The sequence below is a fragment of the Mercurialis annua genome, linkage group LG3, assembly GCF_937616625.2.
Source record: "Mercurialis annua linkage group LG3, ddMerAnnu1.2, whole genome shotgun sequence".
NCBI lineage: Eukaryota > Viridiplantae > Streptophyta > Magnoliopsida > Malpighiales > Euphorbiaceae > Mercurialis > Mercurialis annua.
This window is the reverse complement of record NC_065572.1, coordinates 1,902,324-1,920,453: the sequence shown is the minus strand read 5'-3', so window position 1 is coordinate 1,920,453 and position 18,130 is coordinate 1,902,324. Positions and strand designations below refer to the sequence as shown.

Below are 18,130 nucleotides of genomic sequence, written 5' to 3'. Positions count from 1 at the left end.
GCTGCCTGCATATAAAATTGGGACGGCTTAAAATCCAAAGAGGAGAGTAAATAGATGATATTGATATAGGTTATGTTGATTATGAGTTTGATATAAATTAGAAGTCATACTTCGATGATATATATAGTGTATGTGCATAAGGAGTTTGGTATAGATTGAAAGTCATACAAAAATATTAGTTAAATTAATTAAATTAAAATACGTATTTTAAAATAGTGGGAACTAATGATATTGCTTCATTTGGTGAGAATGAATAAGAGAGCTCCTTTTGGTGAGATTGAATGAGAGGGCTCTGTTGGTCCTCTCAATTATATAAGTATATAGAATATAGATAGATATAGATACTTTCAAAAACCACATTTTTCCCAATTTGGTATTTCATATTTTAAAAATAATCTCAAATTATCCAATGTGTCACCGGTGTCAATGCCGTCTCAACATATTTTAGTCAAAAATGCTGACATGTCATTTAAAAATCGTACTGAACTATTTGTGACCTTTAATTCAAAGTTAAAATTGACCAACTGACATTTAGATTACTTTCAACTAGATTTTCAAATGACATATTGACATGTAAACTTTTGTAATTAAAACATGTTAACTTAATTATGACATGACTAACATGTGATAAAAGTTAAAATTATTTTTAAAAATGGCCATAATTGACACAACAACTACGAAATCAGGCTAATAAGTGTGATTTTGAAAGTATCAATTAAAATGATCTCACTTGTAAAATATAACTATTTTCAAGACACTAGTTCTTAAAATAATTATCAACTTTAATTAAATTTATATATTTTAGAAATTATTTTTTGTATGTATCAAATAGACTGTATATTGAAGATATGAAATTATAATTTTTGTTATTGAAGAAAATATTTTATTTTCTTAACTTTATCTAAAAATCACAAAAAATAAACACAAACTCTTAAACTTTTGATGAAAATAAGTTTATAACCAACAACAACAAATGCCAGCAATTGTTAAGTCAAGGCTATCAAATTAACAATAATAACCAACAGAATGACCAAATTAAGAACTTTTCTTGTATGGTCAACCTCTAATTACGTAGATTAAACAAACCATCCCCCAATTATATCCATCTCTTTAGTACTTAAAAACCACCACCTTAAAATCCCTCAACTTTTTTAACCTTCAAATTTAACCAAAATCTTAAAAATGTCTATACCAATCCTTTTCTTAATTTTACTTTTGGCAGTTCCTACGCACCAACTTTCAGAGCTAATCACCAATACTTGCGAGCAAACCCTCTACAGGGAATTATGCATTGTGGAGCTAAAAACAGCCCCAGAAACTGTTCAAGAATTACCAAAACTAACCATTTTCGCGTTAAAAATGGCGGTTTTAGCGGGTGGTGAAATAGAAAAAAGGATTGGTAAAATTTCTAAATCTAAAGAGGATAAAATTATTAAGCAAGGTTTAAGTGATTGCACCAAGATTTACCAGGGTGTAATTGCTAAATTAGAAGATTCAATGAAAGCTGTGGCTACTAGAGATTATGTTCATGTTAATAAATTGGTAACGGCGTCGATCACGGATTCACAGACTTGTGAGGATTCATTCAAGAAATATGGTGCATTGCAATCTCCGTTAACGTTTTATAATACAAAGTTTCACCAACTTTGTAGTATTCTTTTAACAATGTCTAATCTCTTGACTAAAGATTATTAGTATTTAATGAATACTAATTTCTTTTTTTTACTATTATGAGCATTATCACTAGAATTTTAATATCCAGAACTTTGTTGTTTCTGTTTTGTATTTTTGTTATTCCAATATATTATATATAACGGGTTTGAGCAAAATTGAACCAACGACGAATTAAAACCGTCTTGCTAATTAAAAAGATTAAAGTTTCGTCTTGCTTGTTAAAACAATTAAAGTTTCTATTATTCGTTAATACATTACGACAATTGAAATATGTAGTAAATTAGCTTGAAACTGAAAGAAAGGGAAATGAATCTCCGATGAGAATAATCAGGAGAACTCTCGCGCATAATAGATTATGTTTGCTTTTCGCATAGGTAAAATCCCGAAGACTACCATGAACTATTGTGCCATGAATTTCAAAATCTTAGGCAGTCCAGCATGTAAAACCCTAAAATTACATTTGATTCGCAGCATAGAATACATATGAAATAGAATAGTCATTGACTCATTCTTAAGAAATGGAATAATCATTCTTAAAAAAAATAGAATAGCTATTCTTTAATTTATCAGAGTAGAATTTCTACAAAAAATTATAAATAACAATTCTATAGAATTACGATTATTTATTTAAATATGAATAAAAACAAAGAATTGTAATTGTAGCTTTTCCCCTAATTTCCTGAACTTCTTTAGCCATTCTCCATCATCAGCATCATAAGTTTTCTTTAACTGCTTATCTATAGTCTTGATCGTGGTTCTTGAAATCTAGAATGGCCCTTGAAAAAAGGACAATAAGAAGATGACAAACTACTCAAAATTCCAAATATTAATCACCTTCTCTGCCAATAACAAAAATTTGTGTATCTAATTTTTGATTTGCCTGAATTTTATCATCGGATATTAAGACCGCTCAAGTTAGAGCTGCAAAGTACATTGAAAACATCAAGTCCTTCGTCTGTATTCCTGAGGTAAGCGGTATCCAGACATGACTAGTTTGTCGGCAAACATTTTGCCGGTCTTGGGCATTACATGCCAATGCAAAGTGAAATTGAATTCCTTACCACGAAGATTGCTTCCCTGCACATTATGTGATAATGTTTAGGTATCAGTTACCATAACAAGAGAAAATCCAAAGCCAGCTCACATGTATGTCTGGACTGTACAACTGAAGGATGTCATACACAAGCATACCTGGTCAACAAAACGATACTTGTTTGCGGTCTGAATCCAAAATTTGGCCTGCTCTTTGGCCGGTATGATAGCATCCCAAAGTGAAATCTAATACAAATTGCAAATAATATTTTTAAGCATCAGTCATAAATCTCCACAGAATGCAAAAGCAATTGAAATGACCTTACTTCAAGATACTAATATGTATGTATGTGTAATAGTACCAAGATATATGCAAAGGGTAAACTGATTCTAGACTGCTACACAAGTTACAACAAGTTAAATTTGAGTTTATAATCATACACGTCCACATAAATGAATGAAGCAGGACCTACTTAATTGCTAAACTTAAGGTACCTGATTCAAGGCATTCTTTGAGGTTGGATACTCTGCAGCTAAGAATACAAAAACCTGCCACATATTGTAATGAGAATATGAGATCACTTTACATGTTCGAGAAAGATCTTAGTTATTAATGCATAATTTGGAAACAGCCTTCTAAAATAACTAACGAGAAATTCCAAAAATCAATACAGCATTACTATCATTATGGGTAGCTTGGTTTACATATGCGACCAAACTAATCTCTCAATCAATGAAATATGCAACATATCTTACTAGTAAGCATAATCATTACATGACACAATCGAAACAAAAGCGTAGAGATTATACATTTATTGGGAGACCCGGATGGCCTGCCACTACACACGAAAAAAATGACTTCTCTGATTTAAAATGACCGCAATATCATTAACTAAGAGAACTGCAAAGCATTATCAAATAACTTACCTGCTTTGTGTTCCATGTGAACAATGACTGTAAATCAGCTGTTATGTTCATTGTGAGGCTGACCTACATTAAGTGAAAGACAACGTAATGAATATTATATCAATAACTAACATATATAGTAGTCTGGTACAGGCTGCTGAACAAAGACTCATAGCACTATTCAAAATTGAACTTATTGTAGTAAATATCAAAAAAAAGTTTCATAAGAAGAATAAACTAGATCATTTTTATGTAAATAACATTTGTAATGCTGTTCATTTGGAAACTATTTCTCAATCAACATATGTCCACATCATGAAGCTCACATTAGTTGAAATAGCCCAGTAATAAGTCATAGTGCAATAGATTTTGTTTAATACCAAACATCCAAAAAAGAAACAGTCTCTATTGAGTTAAAATCAATTTTAAAATTGAACAATAACCATTTGTCTATTTATTCCTCCAAGACACCCATGTATTAATTATTCTTGGTATATTATCACACACGACACATGGAATCATTTCTTTCAAATGTTTATCAACCTCCAACTATTTCTTCCTTCTTGATATTAGTAGATTCATGAACTACAAAATATTATATACTAAATGGCTGCTAATGACAGAGTGTGGTATTAACCAACAATGCGGTTAGCGGGAAAATCAAGGGATCCTCTACTGAATGTCTCAACTTTCTACATAACCAAAAATCTTATAAATCACTAAATGCTTTTGAGAATCAGCAAAATATAAAGGAACCAAGTTCTCTAAAGCAAGATCCAGAAGCCAACCCTCTGGAGAAAAAAGAACCAACTTCCAAACACAAATGGACATGTGTGATGTACCTGATATAGACCTTATGCAAATAATCTTAGATAAAAATGAAACACATATCGAAATGCAGCCAGCAAAACCTTACTAATTTCAAGAAAAAAGATATACACAATAAATAAAAATGGACTCTTGACAAAGATAGTATAGAACTTCACCATGCACATGAAGAAATCACGATAACAAATTTATATGCTCAAAATGACGCTCTAATTAATCCTCTTTACATTGCATTACTTCAAACAGCCAGTTATACAGATAATCTAAATTCAATACATAGCAAAGGCCATTAAGCTGAAATGTTGAATGCCAACAGCAAACCAGCAAGACTCATTTAGCATGCTCATGTTGCAAATAACTAAAAAATAGCCCTAAATCATCAAAATTGATTACTGATTCACTGTGTACAGTCAACAAATTAACTACTTAGCTGAAAATAGCTCGCTAATTAACAAAAACTAACAAATTATAAATATTAATAAATCACCTCATCATTTCCGTGGGGCTGCTTCTGGAACCAATTAATATTTAAAACCTATAATTAAAAAAAAAAAAACAGTTAGCCTTTCAAAATTCCAACAGACCCACAGGTTCTTCATCAGAAGAAGAATAAAAAATGGACCTGAATTTGGGCAGAAGGATTGGGAGTATTAAGATTATCGGAGAGAGAAGCCATGGCGCACATCAGCGCTAGGATGATGACGGAAAACGTTAGCAGAGCATTAGCTCTGTAACCAAAGGAATGCATGATTATCGCTTCTCCGCTGCCGTTTCTGTCAAGCAACGGTGAAAAATATTAAAACACTGCATAGCCACAAACATACTGAAATTAATATCAAATTAAGAACATCTTCAAAACTGTCTTTCATATGCTCTAAAAACATAGCAGTGACATTAGTGGATTGGATATAGTTAACCACATTTTAGACCGTTATTAATTTAAAAGATGTATTAACTTAACATTTACGGAGCAGATAGAGTGAAATAAGCAGTGCGGTGCGGCGTTTAAAACCCTAACTCAAAAGCCAAATTATACAGAGTTTAGTAATTCTTAGGAATTTAAAAATTGCAGATTAAGTAAGAATTTGGAAATTATTAGGGTTCACCTGAGAAAATCGCAGTTAAGTGATCAAGGCAGGGCACCGGTCGGCCGTAATTTTTCCTTTCTGATGAAGCAGTGCCACTGGGCTATCTGAAATTTGCTTTTTATTTAAATTGTTCTTGCTAATTTAGCAACGACGACGACCATAAGGAGAAAAGGTTATACATACTCTTAATATTTGAGCTAAGGATTATTTATGCTCTTATAGTTCAGAAAAGTGCATTAAGGCCACTAAAGTATTTAAATAGGCTGCTTTAGACTTTCACACCTAACATTGTTTTAGAAGCCGTTTATTTCTTACAACGTGGATCGTTTTTTGCTTAACCTTTGAGGAAAAAAATTATATATAGCCTTAGCAATGTCTGAAAATCAATTACTCCCTCCGTCCTAATAGAGTTGTCCACTTTGCCTTTATCACACAGTTTAAGAAAAGTAATTATTGTTTGTAGGTTTTATAAAATTTTCTTTGCTTTTCTTGTCATACCCCTATTTAATAGAGGGTCCACTTGCAATTTACTATTAATTTACTCATTAGTGGATTTTAAATAGGGGTAATATAGAAAAATTGAGTGTAAAAGTTACTTACTTTTTGAAAGTGGACAAGTATTTTGGGACAAAAAAATTTCTCAAAGTGGACAACTCTATTGGGACGGAGGGAGTATAACATTAAAATCCAGATAGGTGCTAAAATGTTAAATGAGTGTTAAAAATAAAGAAATACAATATTATATGATGTGTCAGAAAATAGGAATTATATGTGTGCGAATGATAAAAAAAAAGAAAGAGTCGCGTTGGTGAAAGACTAAGCCCACACATGGGCAACAACGGATTTTATCGATTTTCAAATCAAAACATAGGTTTTATCTTTAACCTGATATTAGCTAATTTTGTTACTCTTTCATTTTTAACATACAACATGGCAAACTGCTAACATCTTTCTAGTTAATCTAGTTCGACCGGCCAGTCTGATCCAGTATTAAAAAACATATACTTTAAAACTATATGTGATATAGCAAACTCAAAACATTGAGCTATGCAAATGTTGTGTTAATCGTTTCTAAGTCATTGCCATCACTATAGTATATGCAAGTTTATGAAACTGATTTTGGCCGACTCAAATGAGGGCAGTTGAAATTGACTAATTTTTTTGAATGTTCGGGTCTCATTTTTCCTTTATAAATTTCGGCTCATATATAATTATATATGGATCGAGTTTTTTTCCGACTTTATATGAAAAAATATAAATGGAAATCTCCATTAACATAAAAGGTTTGTTTTGGGAGCTTTATAGTCTTATTTAGCAATGTCTTATTTTTTGGATAAAAAAATGACTCAATTTTTTTTTATCATTGTTCTTTAGATAAAATTGCTAATATTAAAAAAATGGGGCTTTAGTTTCAAATTATAAGTAGACTAATATAACCCACAAATTTTATTTTATAGATCAAACCACATATTTAATGTAACATTTAATTCGAAGGGTTAATATGAAAAATAAATTCTAAAATCATCTAAAAATTCTAAAAAAAAACAAGTAGTATGTAATTAGAAACAATTTTTTTTTTCAGATGACAAATTAAAGAAAAGGTGATAGTTCATGGAGATTTCCATTTAACTCATTCATTGGTGTAAAATGACCTCCACCTCAGCGAATTACACACCGTATATGAATTTGTAAAAAGATGGTAGTTCATGTATGAAAATGACCAAATTTAAACTGCGTGATTAAAATGAAAATACATGTAAAGTTGGTGATTTTTTTTTGACATTATCCATTAACAATACTATATTTTTACTATTACAAGCTTAATACCCAGATCTCTGTTTTTCTTTATATGTATTTTTTTCAATCATCGTTAAAAATTACTATAGCTAAAAAAAATAAAATATAAATTAACTTGAAATTGAAAGAAAAATGAAACGAATGTGATGTGATCCTACATATCGTCTCCAATAAGACGGATCAGAAAGGATTCTGTTTGGCTTTCACATACGATAAACTCCCGAAAACTACTTTACACCCCTAGAAGAACTATTATGCGATGAATTTACAAGCTTTCAGGCAGTTACAATGTATAAACACGAAATTATCTGCAACATGAGGAGAACCATGTATCCTAATTTTGCAAGTATTAACGCACAATTAACCAATCAGAGACTAAAAAATGTATGGCATTCCGGCAAGTAAAACCCTAAAACTAGGTTTGCAAATACATATGGAATAGAATAACTACTTTTCAAATTTTGAGATAATACTTATCCTACAAAAATTTATACTACGTAGCAATTCCATAAAATTACTATTATTTATATAAATATGAACAGAAACAAAAAATAATTATTCCGTATGGAATAAACGACGAGGCTACCAATTTAGCTATTAAAAAAAATCAAAATCCATCCAAGAAAATAATGCACATGTGTAGCAAATTGATACAACAGGACAGTTGGGAGTCTGCTAATTCTCAGGAGCAACAACAGCTCAAGACAAATTTAACAATGTTCAAAATGTGACTCCCTGCAGAATATCCTTGTAATATAAATATATGCCAGATGACAATGGCTGTAACCAGAAACATTTTCACCTTTCAGCTGAGACTTGACTCCGAGCTCGCTTATATCAATCAAAACTAGCATTCAAGAATTTTAGCAATTCATTCCTTTTATTTTCTGCTTCCTTATCCTCTTTCGATTTCTCAAGTTTCAGTAATATCTACAGAATAAACACATCGACACTGATGAACTACTCGTCACACATATCTATAACGTCCGTAATTGAATTATTTAGCTCTACGAACCTTTTTTCCGGAAACTGCGCTTCGACGAACACCATCATCCTTGCCACGTCCTAAGAACTGTCAAACGAAAATTTCACGAGTTAATTAAATGTAAAAGTAGAAAAAGGAGAGAGCGTAGAGGATAGATGTACCTTGGAAAGCTGTACAGGGCCACTACCCCTCTCATCCTGCTCCGTCTATACAAGTCTCCCGTTGCCAGGACAAACCCGAGCCAAAAACAAAATCCAAAGCAAGTCCAAAAAGTAACCACCCAGATATCATGTCGCAGACCCCAGCTCCAATTTTCAAAGAGCCAACCATGTAATAGGCAGAAGTATTATAAGTAACTCAGATATTAATATGCATTCGATGCCAAAACATTTAAAAGAAAACCAAGACAAGGAAAAAGGTAATTCAGTTATGAAATAAATAAGCACATGCTTTTGTTTTAATATCTCAAGTCCAATACTTCAATTCGCACAAAATCTAGTCATTTTGGCACTATATCATTTCTTTTAAAAACCCTAGTTAACTGGTATTTCTCGTTTTCTTTTCTATATTCAAAACCTGAAAGAATTACATTAAGCAATTTTGACCTTTTAAAACAGGACATGGGAAAAAGGGACAAACGCGAAACAATGTTACTTTAAGGTTTCCTATGTAAAAAATAAAGTTCTGTGTCCAAAACGTTTCCGAAACAGGACACGTTGTTGAATGAAGTGTCCGTGCTACCTAGGACTTCATTGAATTGCATTAAAAAGCTTTCGCTTTCCACAAACTATGATAAGGCTACTTCCATCACACTCGACAGTCGACACAAATTTAAACAAAACACTCTAGCTTATTAAAACAAGTTTGGGAGAAGAAGTTGAATAGTGGTGTACCTCTTTTACTTTGAGCTTCTGTCGTTTATGGCGACGATTCTTACTTCGGTCCTTTTCTTTGATCTAAACAACAAATTAACAATCATATGAGTAATGGGACTACTACACAAAAACAGCATCTAAATATTAGAATTAAAAAACTAATATTAGAAAAAAGACATACCTTCTTCAATTTGTCATTTTTCTTGTGCCTCTTAGATGTTTCATGCTCGCTATCAGACGTATCATCAATTCTACACAAATTCAAAAATATAAACAAAATAAAAAAATTAATCAATTCCAGCTCTATAGAGATATCATTAATTTACACTACAACTTAATTTCATAATAAAAGTTGAATAAACTTACAGCAATCGAGCTAAACTTAGCTCAAAGGAATAATTTAATGGAAAAAAAAACCAAAAGGATATAGAAACTTCGCTAAAATAATTAGGGTTTTGAAAACAAGAACCTGGAAGAGTAAGAATCTGAAGAGGATTGGTCAGGATCGGAGGAGTGGCGGTGATGTCTGCTGTGACGGCGGCGTTTTGAATGTGGCTTATTTTTCTTACGGACCTTCAGAGAATCTTTACTTCTGTCTCCGTCACGACGGTAATTACGGTGACGGCGACGGTGACGAGAGGAGGAGGAGGAATCGGAAGATGAAGAGGATTCGGAAGATGAGATGGAAGACGATGAGACCGCCATTTTCGGAGACAATAAGAAACGACTTCTTCTGATTTGGGGTTTTTATTTTGACAACATATTAATAATTGGCAATTACTATTAATAAATATTCTTTCTACTACTTAAATTGCAAATTTTAAAAAATTATCACTAAAATTTAAAATAAATAATTATTTGTATACATAAAAATAAAAAATGAACGTCTAAAAAGGAAAGAAAATATAGAATATCGTTTTTTTAAAAACTACTCTATTGCTCAAAATTAATAATAGTTTAAAATAAATGTTACAAATTAATTAATTTATGATAAAGTATTATTTGAGTTTTTAATTATTCTATATCTATATCTATATCTATCTATACTGTATATAAAAGCACGGATTGGGGGGGGCATACAAATTTACTGAATAATCCTTTTCAGTTTACTAATAAATAAAAGTTTTATAGTCATTAACTAATTAGTTATTTAATTAATCACTGTTGTAATTAAAATCCTAATTAGAAAAGGTAGCTAAATTATCTCCAATTTAATTTTTAATATGTAAAAAATATCTATCTTTTAGTTTGATTGAACTACAAAATTAAAATACAATATTTGGTTAATATATTATTATTTAAATTTATATCTTATTATTTTTAAAAATATAATTAATAAAATTAAATTAATTATTTAATTATGATTATTATAAAACCAAAAAAAAAAATTAGCATGGAAAAAAAATTAATAACCGAAAATATTATATTTACTTTTACAAAGATTTTTAACTAACTTAATATTAATTATAAATAAAAAATTGACATAATTATAATAAATTTACTAATATATTCATTGACGAGTTACGTTACGAGCCACGTGCATAGCACGTAATGCGAAACTAGTATTAATAAAATATTTGTCATATGTTATGCACATTGGTGATTACATTGCTCCTACCGCTCATGTATTCATTAGGTTCATAAATTTCACAAATTTAAATTTAATAGGTGATCTTTTGGGCAAAGTTTGTATATGTGTCCAATTTTCGTAACCATTACCAAACATAAAATGATTAAGTGGGTCTGGTAATGGATTAAGTTTTTTATTAAATACAGTTTTTGTGTTTTTGTATTTTAATTTATTTTGTCCTTTTTCGAGTGCGGTTAGTGCGAGAGTAGAGTACACCCCTTTTAGGATTTAGAAATTCAAAAAATATAAAGACTAGATAAAGATAAAACTTTTAAAAATGATTAAATAAATAAAACGATAATATGCAAGGGCTCCAAGATGGGTTTGGCCATTTTATAATGGAGGAGAAAAATGCATTTGTACACAATTGCAATTACAGCATGACTAATGTTGAAGAAATAGCTGGATAAACATTGATAGACATAATCAAGATTTTGAATACAAAAAGAATGGAAGAAAAATTCCAAAAATCTACAAATTATTAAATGATTTTCTACTTAATTATAAGAACAGATCGATGTCTGTATAGAGTAATGCTGCTCACTAACATTAAAACAATCAAATAACACAACCTGAAAAACGAGGTTCATCTTACGTATGGTACTTGATTACAAACGAATCAAAAAAAATGTTTAATTTTGAGTAGTTAAGTAAGCCGCGTAAGGTATTCCTGTCGGCTCGATCCACGAATCTCCTCCAAGAAACCTCCCCGGAGTAAAATCTATTGCGTGTTGGCGAGAAACCGGCTTAATTCCGTTCCATTTTACGCGTTTTTTCGTGCTTGAACCAGGACCGTAGTTATTATACTCTCCGTACCAACAAGTCTTGAGTCCGAAGGTTCCGAACCAAGGAGACCATCCCTCTGGTTCGATTATATCATCAATGAACGATTCCATAATCACTGTTCTTGAGAATTCCTTCCATGGCCTGCCAAGGTACGTTTTAAACTGATCCTTGACAGGTTCGAATTCAGGATGAGCTGTGATTGTGCTGTTCTGTATGATGATTCCTGACGGTTGTCTTCTCGCCTTTCGGCCCTGAGCGGTTACGGTGCACTGTTGATTTTCGAGCGGCTTGCGGACTAAAAACGTGCAGTTTTGGAAGACAACTGGGGCATCACCGAATACGAAATCGATGGTGCCAGAAACGGTGCAGTCGCGGTAGAATTGTCGCTTGGCGTGTGTATAAAGTGTGTCATGGTAACCGTCCATTGAGCAATTGTAGAATATAGCAAAATCTGAAGAAACTCTTAATGCTACTGCTTGATGTTTGATGGCACCGGCGCTGTTTTCAAATCCGATGTTCTTTGCCATAAAATTGTTTCCGATGACAGCTGCATTATCAATCATGCCAATTTTTGAATTTGAGCAAATCAATTGCAAGTATGAAGGAATGAGTAGAAGCATTTTAATTTGCATTTTTGAGCTATTTTGATGGATTAAAATTATCCCATACATCTGTTCTGACATGTTATATTTACAAAAATCAATAGAATGTATAAATGTTGGAGTTTGTAATGATTGTCCATTTATTATAAAAAGAATTCCAACATTACAAATATTCTATTGACTTGTCCTAAATTCGACAATAACACAAAAGTCAAATGAATAAATTAATGTTTGTGGGATGCAAACGAGTCGAATCGAAATGTTTATTAATTTTTATCTCTTTATATGAATTAAGTAGCTAAAAACATGTTCGGCTCAAGTTCTATTTTACTTACATACAAGCTCTTAAACGACTCATCTCACAAGTTAGTAATCGAGCTCATAGCCGAGTAATTAGCACGAGCTCGATTACGAGCTTATGTACGAGTCAAACACCCCTAAGATCAAAGTCCAATCATTTAAAATTGAATGAGCACAATTTAAAGTTTGTTCTCGTTCATTTAGATTAATGAACGAGCTCGAACTGAACATTGAACTCCTCGAGAGCAATTCGGTTATTTACGCGCTTTTCATTCAAATTCATATAAAAATCTCGCTAAGGAATGCATATACTTACCAACTGTTGCAGTGCGGTAGATGTCAATTCCATCGGCGAAGTTCTTATCTCCGGTGATGCGAGTTTTATCAGCTCCATCTCCGATAACCGTCACATTTTCCATGCTCCGGTTGAACACAAGATACTCTTTGTAAATTCCCTCCTTAATGTAAATCACAAACGCCTTATTTCTCTTCTTCATGGGAACATGCAACAGTGCCTCTCTAATACTCTTAAAGTCTCCACTACCGTCCTTGGCCACGACAAGATCAGCTTCAATGTCGGAAACAGGATTACTCAGAAGCCTTCGCTGTCCGGCGTCGACCCAAGAAGGAAATATTTCATCCTGATCATCAGGAAGTTTACCCTGAAGAAGACGACGAGCAGGAATTCGCATACCGGAATATACAGAAGAGATCTCTGTAACAATGTCAAGACCATTGCTGCTCATTTCCATGGCCGTCTTTAACGCCTTTTTCATTTTCTCTCCGGCTGTCGTGGTCGTGTTTTCGAAGGCATCCAGGCAAGTTTCTTGGTAAGTCATGGCAGCGCTGAGCCAAGTTTTTATATCCGCCATTAAACCATCTAAATTACTTATATCAAAATCTTCAAACTCCGAAAACGCGGTTTTGAGCTCATTAATCGACATGGTCATGAGCTCTTTACAGCTCGTAAGAGCGCCGCGAGTTCTTGAATCTTTTTCGAGTTTCTGTAGGGTTAGTGATTTCTTGGCGGCCAAATCTATTTCTTTCTCAGCAATCTTGAATGCAATCTTGATGAGTTCTTTAGGGTCCGTCGTGTTTCCGCCCGATTTCGCTAGGGTTTGCTCACATGTTTGCTTATAATACGTAGGTTGACAGAGAGATTTAATGGCTCTCATGGAGGCAGCTACACTGGTCTTCTGATTCTTCCCCTTAAGCTCGTCTTCGGCGTCTTCCATACCGCTGTCTTCGACGCCGCTGAATGCGATACTAAGAGTTACAGCCACCGCCATAGCTACAAGAAGAAGAGTAGAGACGCCAATTACGGCTAATCTCTTCCGCCTATTGTAATCATCTCCGGCGATCATTTTTTTAATTTTATATCAAGATTTATTTTCTTGAAATTTTTGATTTCTTATTTCTTTTTGAATTTTTGATTCTGTCTTCTCAACGGATTAATCTGCAAAAAATTTAATTCTCCCGAGAACGCAAAATGTAAATGCGGTTCAAGGGAGAGGGATGATGAAGAGACTATTATGGTCTCCCAATATTATGGAATTTTCTTGAAAGGCCTCCCAAATTGTGGGGGTTGAAAAAAAGAAGAGTATTTATAAATTTGTGTATTTTGAAAAATGAACAATATGTGTAATATTTAGGTAATTCAGTTAGAAAATCTGAGGTATAGGAAGATGAAAGAGTGTAAATTATTGGTTGTCATTACTTTTTCTACAATCATGCCCTTATTAGTCATAATATGTAAAAAAACATCTGTTTTTCTTGGGTGTTTTCTTAATCATTTTTTATTTTTTTAGTTATTTTATCTCCATTGATTTTCTTCCTCTTTTTTCGCCCGCATAATCTCAATTTAAACGCGAAAATGAACTAATAAATTCTACTAATTATAAGATTTTTTTAATAGCTGTTTATGTTTCAACTCATTTCAAGTTCGCATATGTCATTAACTATGTTTCAACTCTTGCAACCAATCTCTGAAATATAACTACCAAGGCTCCATTTGCGATAAATTAGTTTTTCAGGTAAGTCAACCTGAAGAATTCAATTCTTTAGATAATTAGCTACTGGTATTTCAACTAAAAGACTGCAATGTACTAACAGAAATTTAATTGTTTGACCATGCATATGAACTCCTATTTTCAGACCTCCAAGCGAGCTTGGCGATCTTAAATGTCTCAACCACCTAACTCGCCATTTCACTAGTACCGGCGATTAGTCATTTGGACAGACCACGATCTGCATATCATTTCTCAAGAAATGAAATCATGGGCCACTCATACTGAAAAATACGCTGAACGTGTGAGTGATCCAAAATCAGACCGTTATATCTCAATCGAGGACTATATAAATATAAAAAAAAGGTATGCCGAAAGGTTAATGCATTTGTTTTATCATCTGAGTGGTTTTCAGATTACACATTAATTTCTAAATCCTTTGACCATTTTTATCTGCAAGAGTTCGCCTTCCGAAAGAAAAAGAGAAAATTACACCAAATCACCCAAAAACTCAAAAGTTTGTATAAATCACCCAACTTTTTTTTTTTTGCAAAAATCTCTCAATTTTAAAAAATTCTTTTCATCTCTACCTTTTAATAGTTGTGATTACTATTTTATCCCTATGGTGTATTTTACCTATTGTGTTTCCATTACACCTAATAATTTCTCCTCATTTTACATAAACCGGGCCAATTCAAACCGAACCACCAACGGTCAGACCATTATTGGCCGGTCAACGCCGGTCAACGGCCGGACCACCGCGGTCAACGGCCGGACCACCGCGGTCAACGCCGGTCAACGGCCGGACCATCGCGGTCAACGCCCAGACCACCACCATTAATGGTTTGTGGTCTAACCATTTTTAATGGTTGGACCAATTTTAGTTAGATAATTAAAAATTAAATAAAACACCATTTTGGGATTGAGGGGATTTGAACCCTTGACCTCTTATAAAAGAGAGGTTGTGCTTTGCCATTAAGGCAAAGGCTATTTGTTGTCAACATTTACTCTATAATATATATGTATAACTGATTATAAATTTAAATTAACTTATTAGAATGAAATTAATTTATAATGTAAATTAAATATCAACTAAATATCAACTTAAATTAAATTTATTATAAGTTTAATATTAAATTAGTCTAATTAAATTTATTTATTTATTAAATATTTATACAATAAAAAAATAAAATATACATATATTTATATTTTATAATTTATTAATATATAAGTAAAACTAGTAAAAATATTTCACTTTTTAAAATTGAAAAATATAATGGTTTTTAGTGGTCGTAGTCGGATATGTGGTAGTGGGACCCCCGTGGTGTGCGTAAACTCAATAAGAACTCAATATAAATTCAATGACGACTTAATGTCAATTCAATGATAACTTAATGTCAACTTCATTATGTATACTATTAAAAGTAATTTATAATATAACAAATAAACTAATAGTAATTTGAAAGTAAATTATTTAAGGTTTTATTAAAATAAAATAAACCGAAAGTAATTTTAATATAAGTGAACTGAATATAAACTTAATATTAACTTAATATAAACTCAAAGTAAACTTAATGTGAACTCAATGTAAATTCAATATAAATTTAATATTCACTGAATGTTAATTCAAAGTAAATGTTTTGATAAATAATTATAAATTTAAAATGAAATTATTTTATATTATTATATAAAATTATTTTTCTATAATTTATACTTTCAAAACTAAAATATAGTAGATTGAAAGTAAATTATTTAAGTTTTTATTACAGTAATTTGTGTAAATTTAATGTCAACTCAATATGGACTTAATGTCAACTCAATGACGACCCAATATCAACTCAATGTAAACCTAATGTCAACTCAATGTAAGTTTAATGTATTTTAGTAAGTATACTTTTAAAAATTAACTTAATATCAGCTCAATGTAAATTTAATATCAACTCAATGTCGACTCAATGTCAACTCAATGTAATCCTAATATCAACTCAATGTAAACCTAATGTAAATCCGAAGTAATTTTTTAGTAAATTATTTTAATTTTAAAATGTAAATTAATATCAACTCAATGTAAACTTAATAACTCAATGTCAACTCAATGTAAATCTAATATCGACTCAATGTCAACTCAATATCAACTCAATGTAAACCTAATGTCAATCCGAAGTAATGTTTTAGTAAATTATTTTAATTTTCAAATGTAAATTAATATCAACTCAATGTAAACTTAATAACTCAACGTCAACTCAATGTAAGCCTAATGGCGACTCTATGTCAACTCAATGTAAACCTAATGCCGACTCAATGTCAACTCAATGTAAACCTAATTTCAATCCAAAGTAATTTTTTAGTAAATTATTTTAATTTTGAAATGTAAATTAATATCAACTGAATGCAAACTTAAGAACTGAACGTCGACTCAATGTCAAACTAATGTCGACTCAATGTCAACTCAATGTAAAGCTAATGTCGACTCAATGATGACTCAATGTCAACTCAATATAAACCTAATATCAACTCAATTTAAACTTAATATAAATTAAATTTAATATCAACTCAATGTCGACTCAATGTCAAGTGAATGTAAATCTAATATAAACTCAATGTAAAATTGATGTAAACCACATGTCAATTCAAAGTAAATGTTTTAGTAAATTATTATAATTTTAAACATTAACTTAATATCAACTCAACGTCGACTTAATATCAATTTAATGACAGCTCAATGTCAACTCAATGTAAACCTAATGCCAATTCAATGTAATCCTAATGTCAACTCAGTGTAAATCTCATGTCAATGCATGTAAACCTAATGTCAACTCAGTATAAATTTAATGTCAATCCGAAATAGTAAATTATTTTAATTTTGAAATGTAACTTAATATCAACTCAACGTAAACCTAATGTCAACTCGATATAAACCTAATGTCAACTCAATGTAAACTTGATGAAGGTTACATGTTAATTTAAAGCAATTTTTTTAGTAATTTATTATAATTTTAAAAACTAACTTTATATCAACTAAATTAACTTATATAATTTATTTTGAGTTTATATCGAGTTGACATTAAGTTAATTGTGTTTCTAATACATTAATTTATAAATTTATTTTAACTTAATTTATTTTAAGTTAATATTTAATTTACACTAGTATTAATTTAATTAGAATAAATTAATTTAAATTTTAACAAGCATAATATTTTATTAGTATTTTATAATAATATATAATTTATAATCAACCATTTTAATATGTTTATATTTAGTTTAAATGTTTCCTTATACATTATTAAAGAGTATATGTATATATATTAAAGAGTAATTAAAGACAACAAATATGTCTTGCCTTGATGGTTAGACACATGGACAAAGTGTGAGAGGTCATGGGTTCTATTCCTACTAATAGCAAATTTATATTTTATTTAATTCTTTTAAAATCTCACCACTATAGTTGACTGTCGTTGACCGCGGGTTGACCGCTGTTGACCGCGGTGGTCCGGCCGTTGACCGCGATGGTCCGGCCGTTGACCGGCGTTGACCGCGGTGGTCCGGCCGTTGACCGGCGTTGACCGCGGTGGTCCGGCCGTTGACCGGCGTTGACCGCGGTGGTCCGGCCGTTGACCGGCG

General features: G+C 31.6%; 4 protein-coding genes across 4 annotated transcripts; 1 reads left to right on the top strand and 3 right to left on the bottom strand.

Annotated features, from left to right (window-relative positions):
- Positions 1-1,136: 1,136 nt before the first annotated feature.
- Positions 1,137-1,725, top strand: LOC126674480 (putative invertase inhibitor). The gene has a single exon (XM_050368926.2). It carries the CDS (start codon positions 1,183-1,185, stop codon positions 1,693-1,695), a length of 513 nt encoding a protein of 170 aa, XP_050224883.1. The 5' UTR covers positions 1,137-1,182; the 3' UTR covers positions 1,696-1,725.
- Positions 1,726-2,189: 464 nt separating this feature from the next.
- LOC126671292 (signal peptidase complex subunit 3B-like) lies at positions 2,190-5,713 on the bottom strand. The gene is made up of 7 exons (XM_050365058.2): positions 5,547-5,713; positions 5,063-5,213; positions 4,928-4,975; positions 3,634-3,696; positions 3,202-3,255; positions 2,866-2,952; positions 2,190-2,751 (listed from the first exon to the last, which is right to left on the bottom strand). The coding sequence occupies exons 2-7, from the start codon at positions 5,186-5,188 to the stop codon at positions 2,617-2,619; spliced, it is 513 nt and encodes a 170-aa protein (XP_050221015.1). The 5' UTR covers positions 5,189-5,213; positions 5,547-5,713; the 3' UTR covers positions 2,190-2,616.
- Positions 5,714-7,890: 2,177 nt separating this feature from the next.
- Positions 7,891-9,948, bottom strand: LOC126674421 (uncharacterized). Its single transcript, XM_050368866.2, has 6 exons — positions 9,655-9,948; positions 9,367-9,436; positions 9,204-9,266; positions 8,472-8,516; positions 8,341-8,397; positions 7,891-8,255 (listed from the first exon to the last, which is right to left on the bottom strand). The coding sequence occupies exons 1-6, from the start codon at positions 9,888-9,890 to the stop codon at positions 8,163-8,165; spliced, it is 564 nt and encodes a 187-aa protein (XP_050224823.1). The 5' UTR covers positions 9,891-9,948; the 3' UTR covers positions 7,891-8,162.
- A 1,284-nt stretch (positions 9,949-11,232) lies between these two features.
- LOC126671447 (probable pectinesterase/pectinesterase inhibitor 21) lies at positions 11,233-14,102 on the bottom strand. Its single transcript, XM_050365220.2, has 2 exons — positions 12,820-14,102; positions 11,233-12,148 (listed from the first exon to the last, which is right to left on the bottom strand). Exons 1-2 carry the CDS (start codon positions 13,865-13,867, stop codon positions 11,448-11,450), a joined length of 1,749 nt encoding a protein of 582 aa, XP_050221177.1. The 5' UTR covers positions 13,868-14,102; the 3' UTR covers positions 11,233-11,447.
- Positions 14,103-18,130: the final 4,028 nt, after the last annotated feature.

Bases quoted from the DNA above. Each gene is read 5' to 3' on its own strand.
- LOC126674480 (XM_050368926.2), top strand. From the start codon at position 1,183: ATGTCTATACCAATCCTTTTCTTAATTTTACTTTTGGCAGTTCCTACG.
- LOC126671447 (XM_050365220.2), bottom strand. From the start codon at position 13,867: ATGATCGCCGGAGATGATTACAATAGGCGGAAGAGATTAGCCGTAATT. The intron at 12,149-12,819 runs GTAAGTATATGC...TTGATAATGCAG, and splicing joins CTACCGCACTGCAACAGTTG to CTGTCATCGGAAACAATTTT.
- LOC126674421 (XM_050368866.2), bottom strand. From the start codon at position 9,890: ATGGCGGTCTCATCGTCTTCCATCTCATCTTCCGAATCCTCTTCATCT. The intron at 9,437-9,654 runs GTTCTTGTTTTC...GAATTTGTGTAG, and splicing joins TCAGATTCTTACTCTTCCAG to AATTGATGATACGTCTGATA. The intron at 8,517-9,203 runs GTACACCACTAT...AGACTTGTATAG, and splicing joins AGAAGCTCAAAGTAAAAGAG to ACGGAGCAGGATGAGAGGGG.
- LOC126671292 (XM_050365058.2), bottom strand. From the start codon at position 5,188: ATGCATTCCTTTGGTTACAGAGCTAATGCTCTGCTAACGTTTTCCGTC. The intron at 3,256-3,633 runs GTAAGTTATTTG...AATATGTGGCAG, and splicing joins TCACATGGAACACAAAGCAG to GTTTTTGTATTCTTAGCTGC. The intron at 2,953-3,201 runs GTACCTTAAGTT...AATTTGTATTAG, and splicing joins CAAAGAATGCCTTGAATCAG to ATTTCACTTTGGGATGCTAT.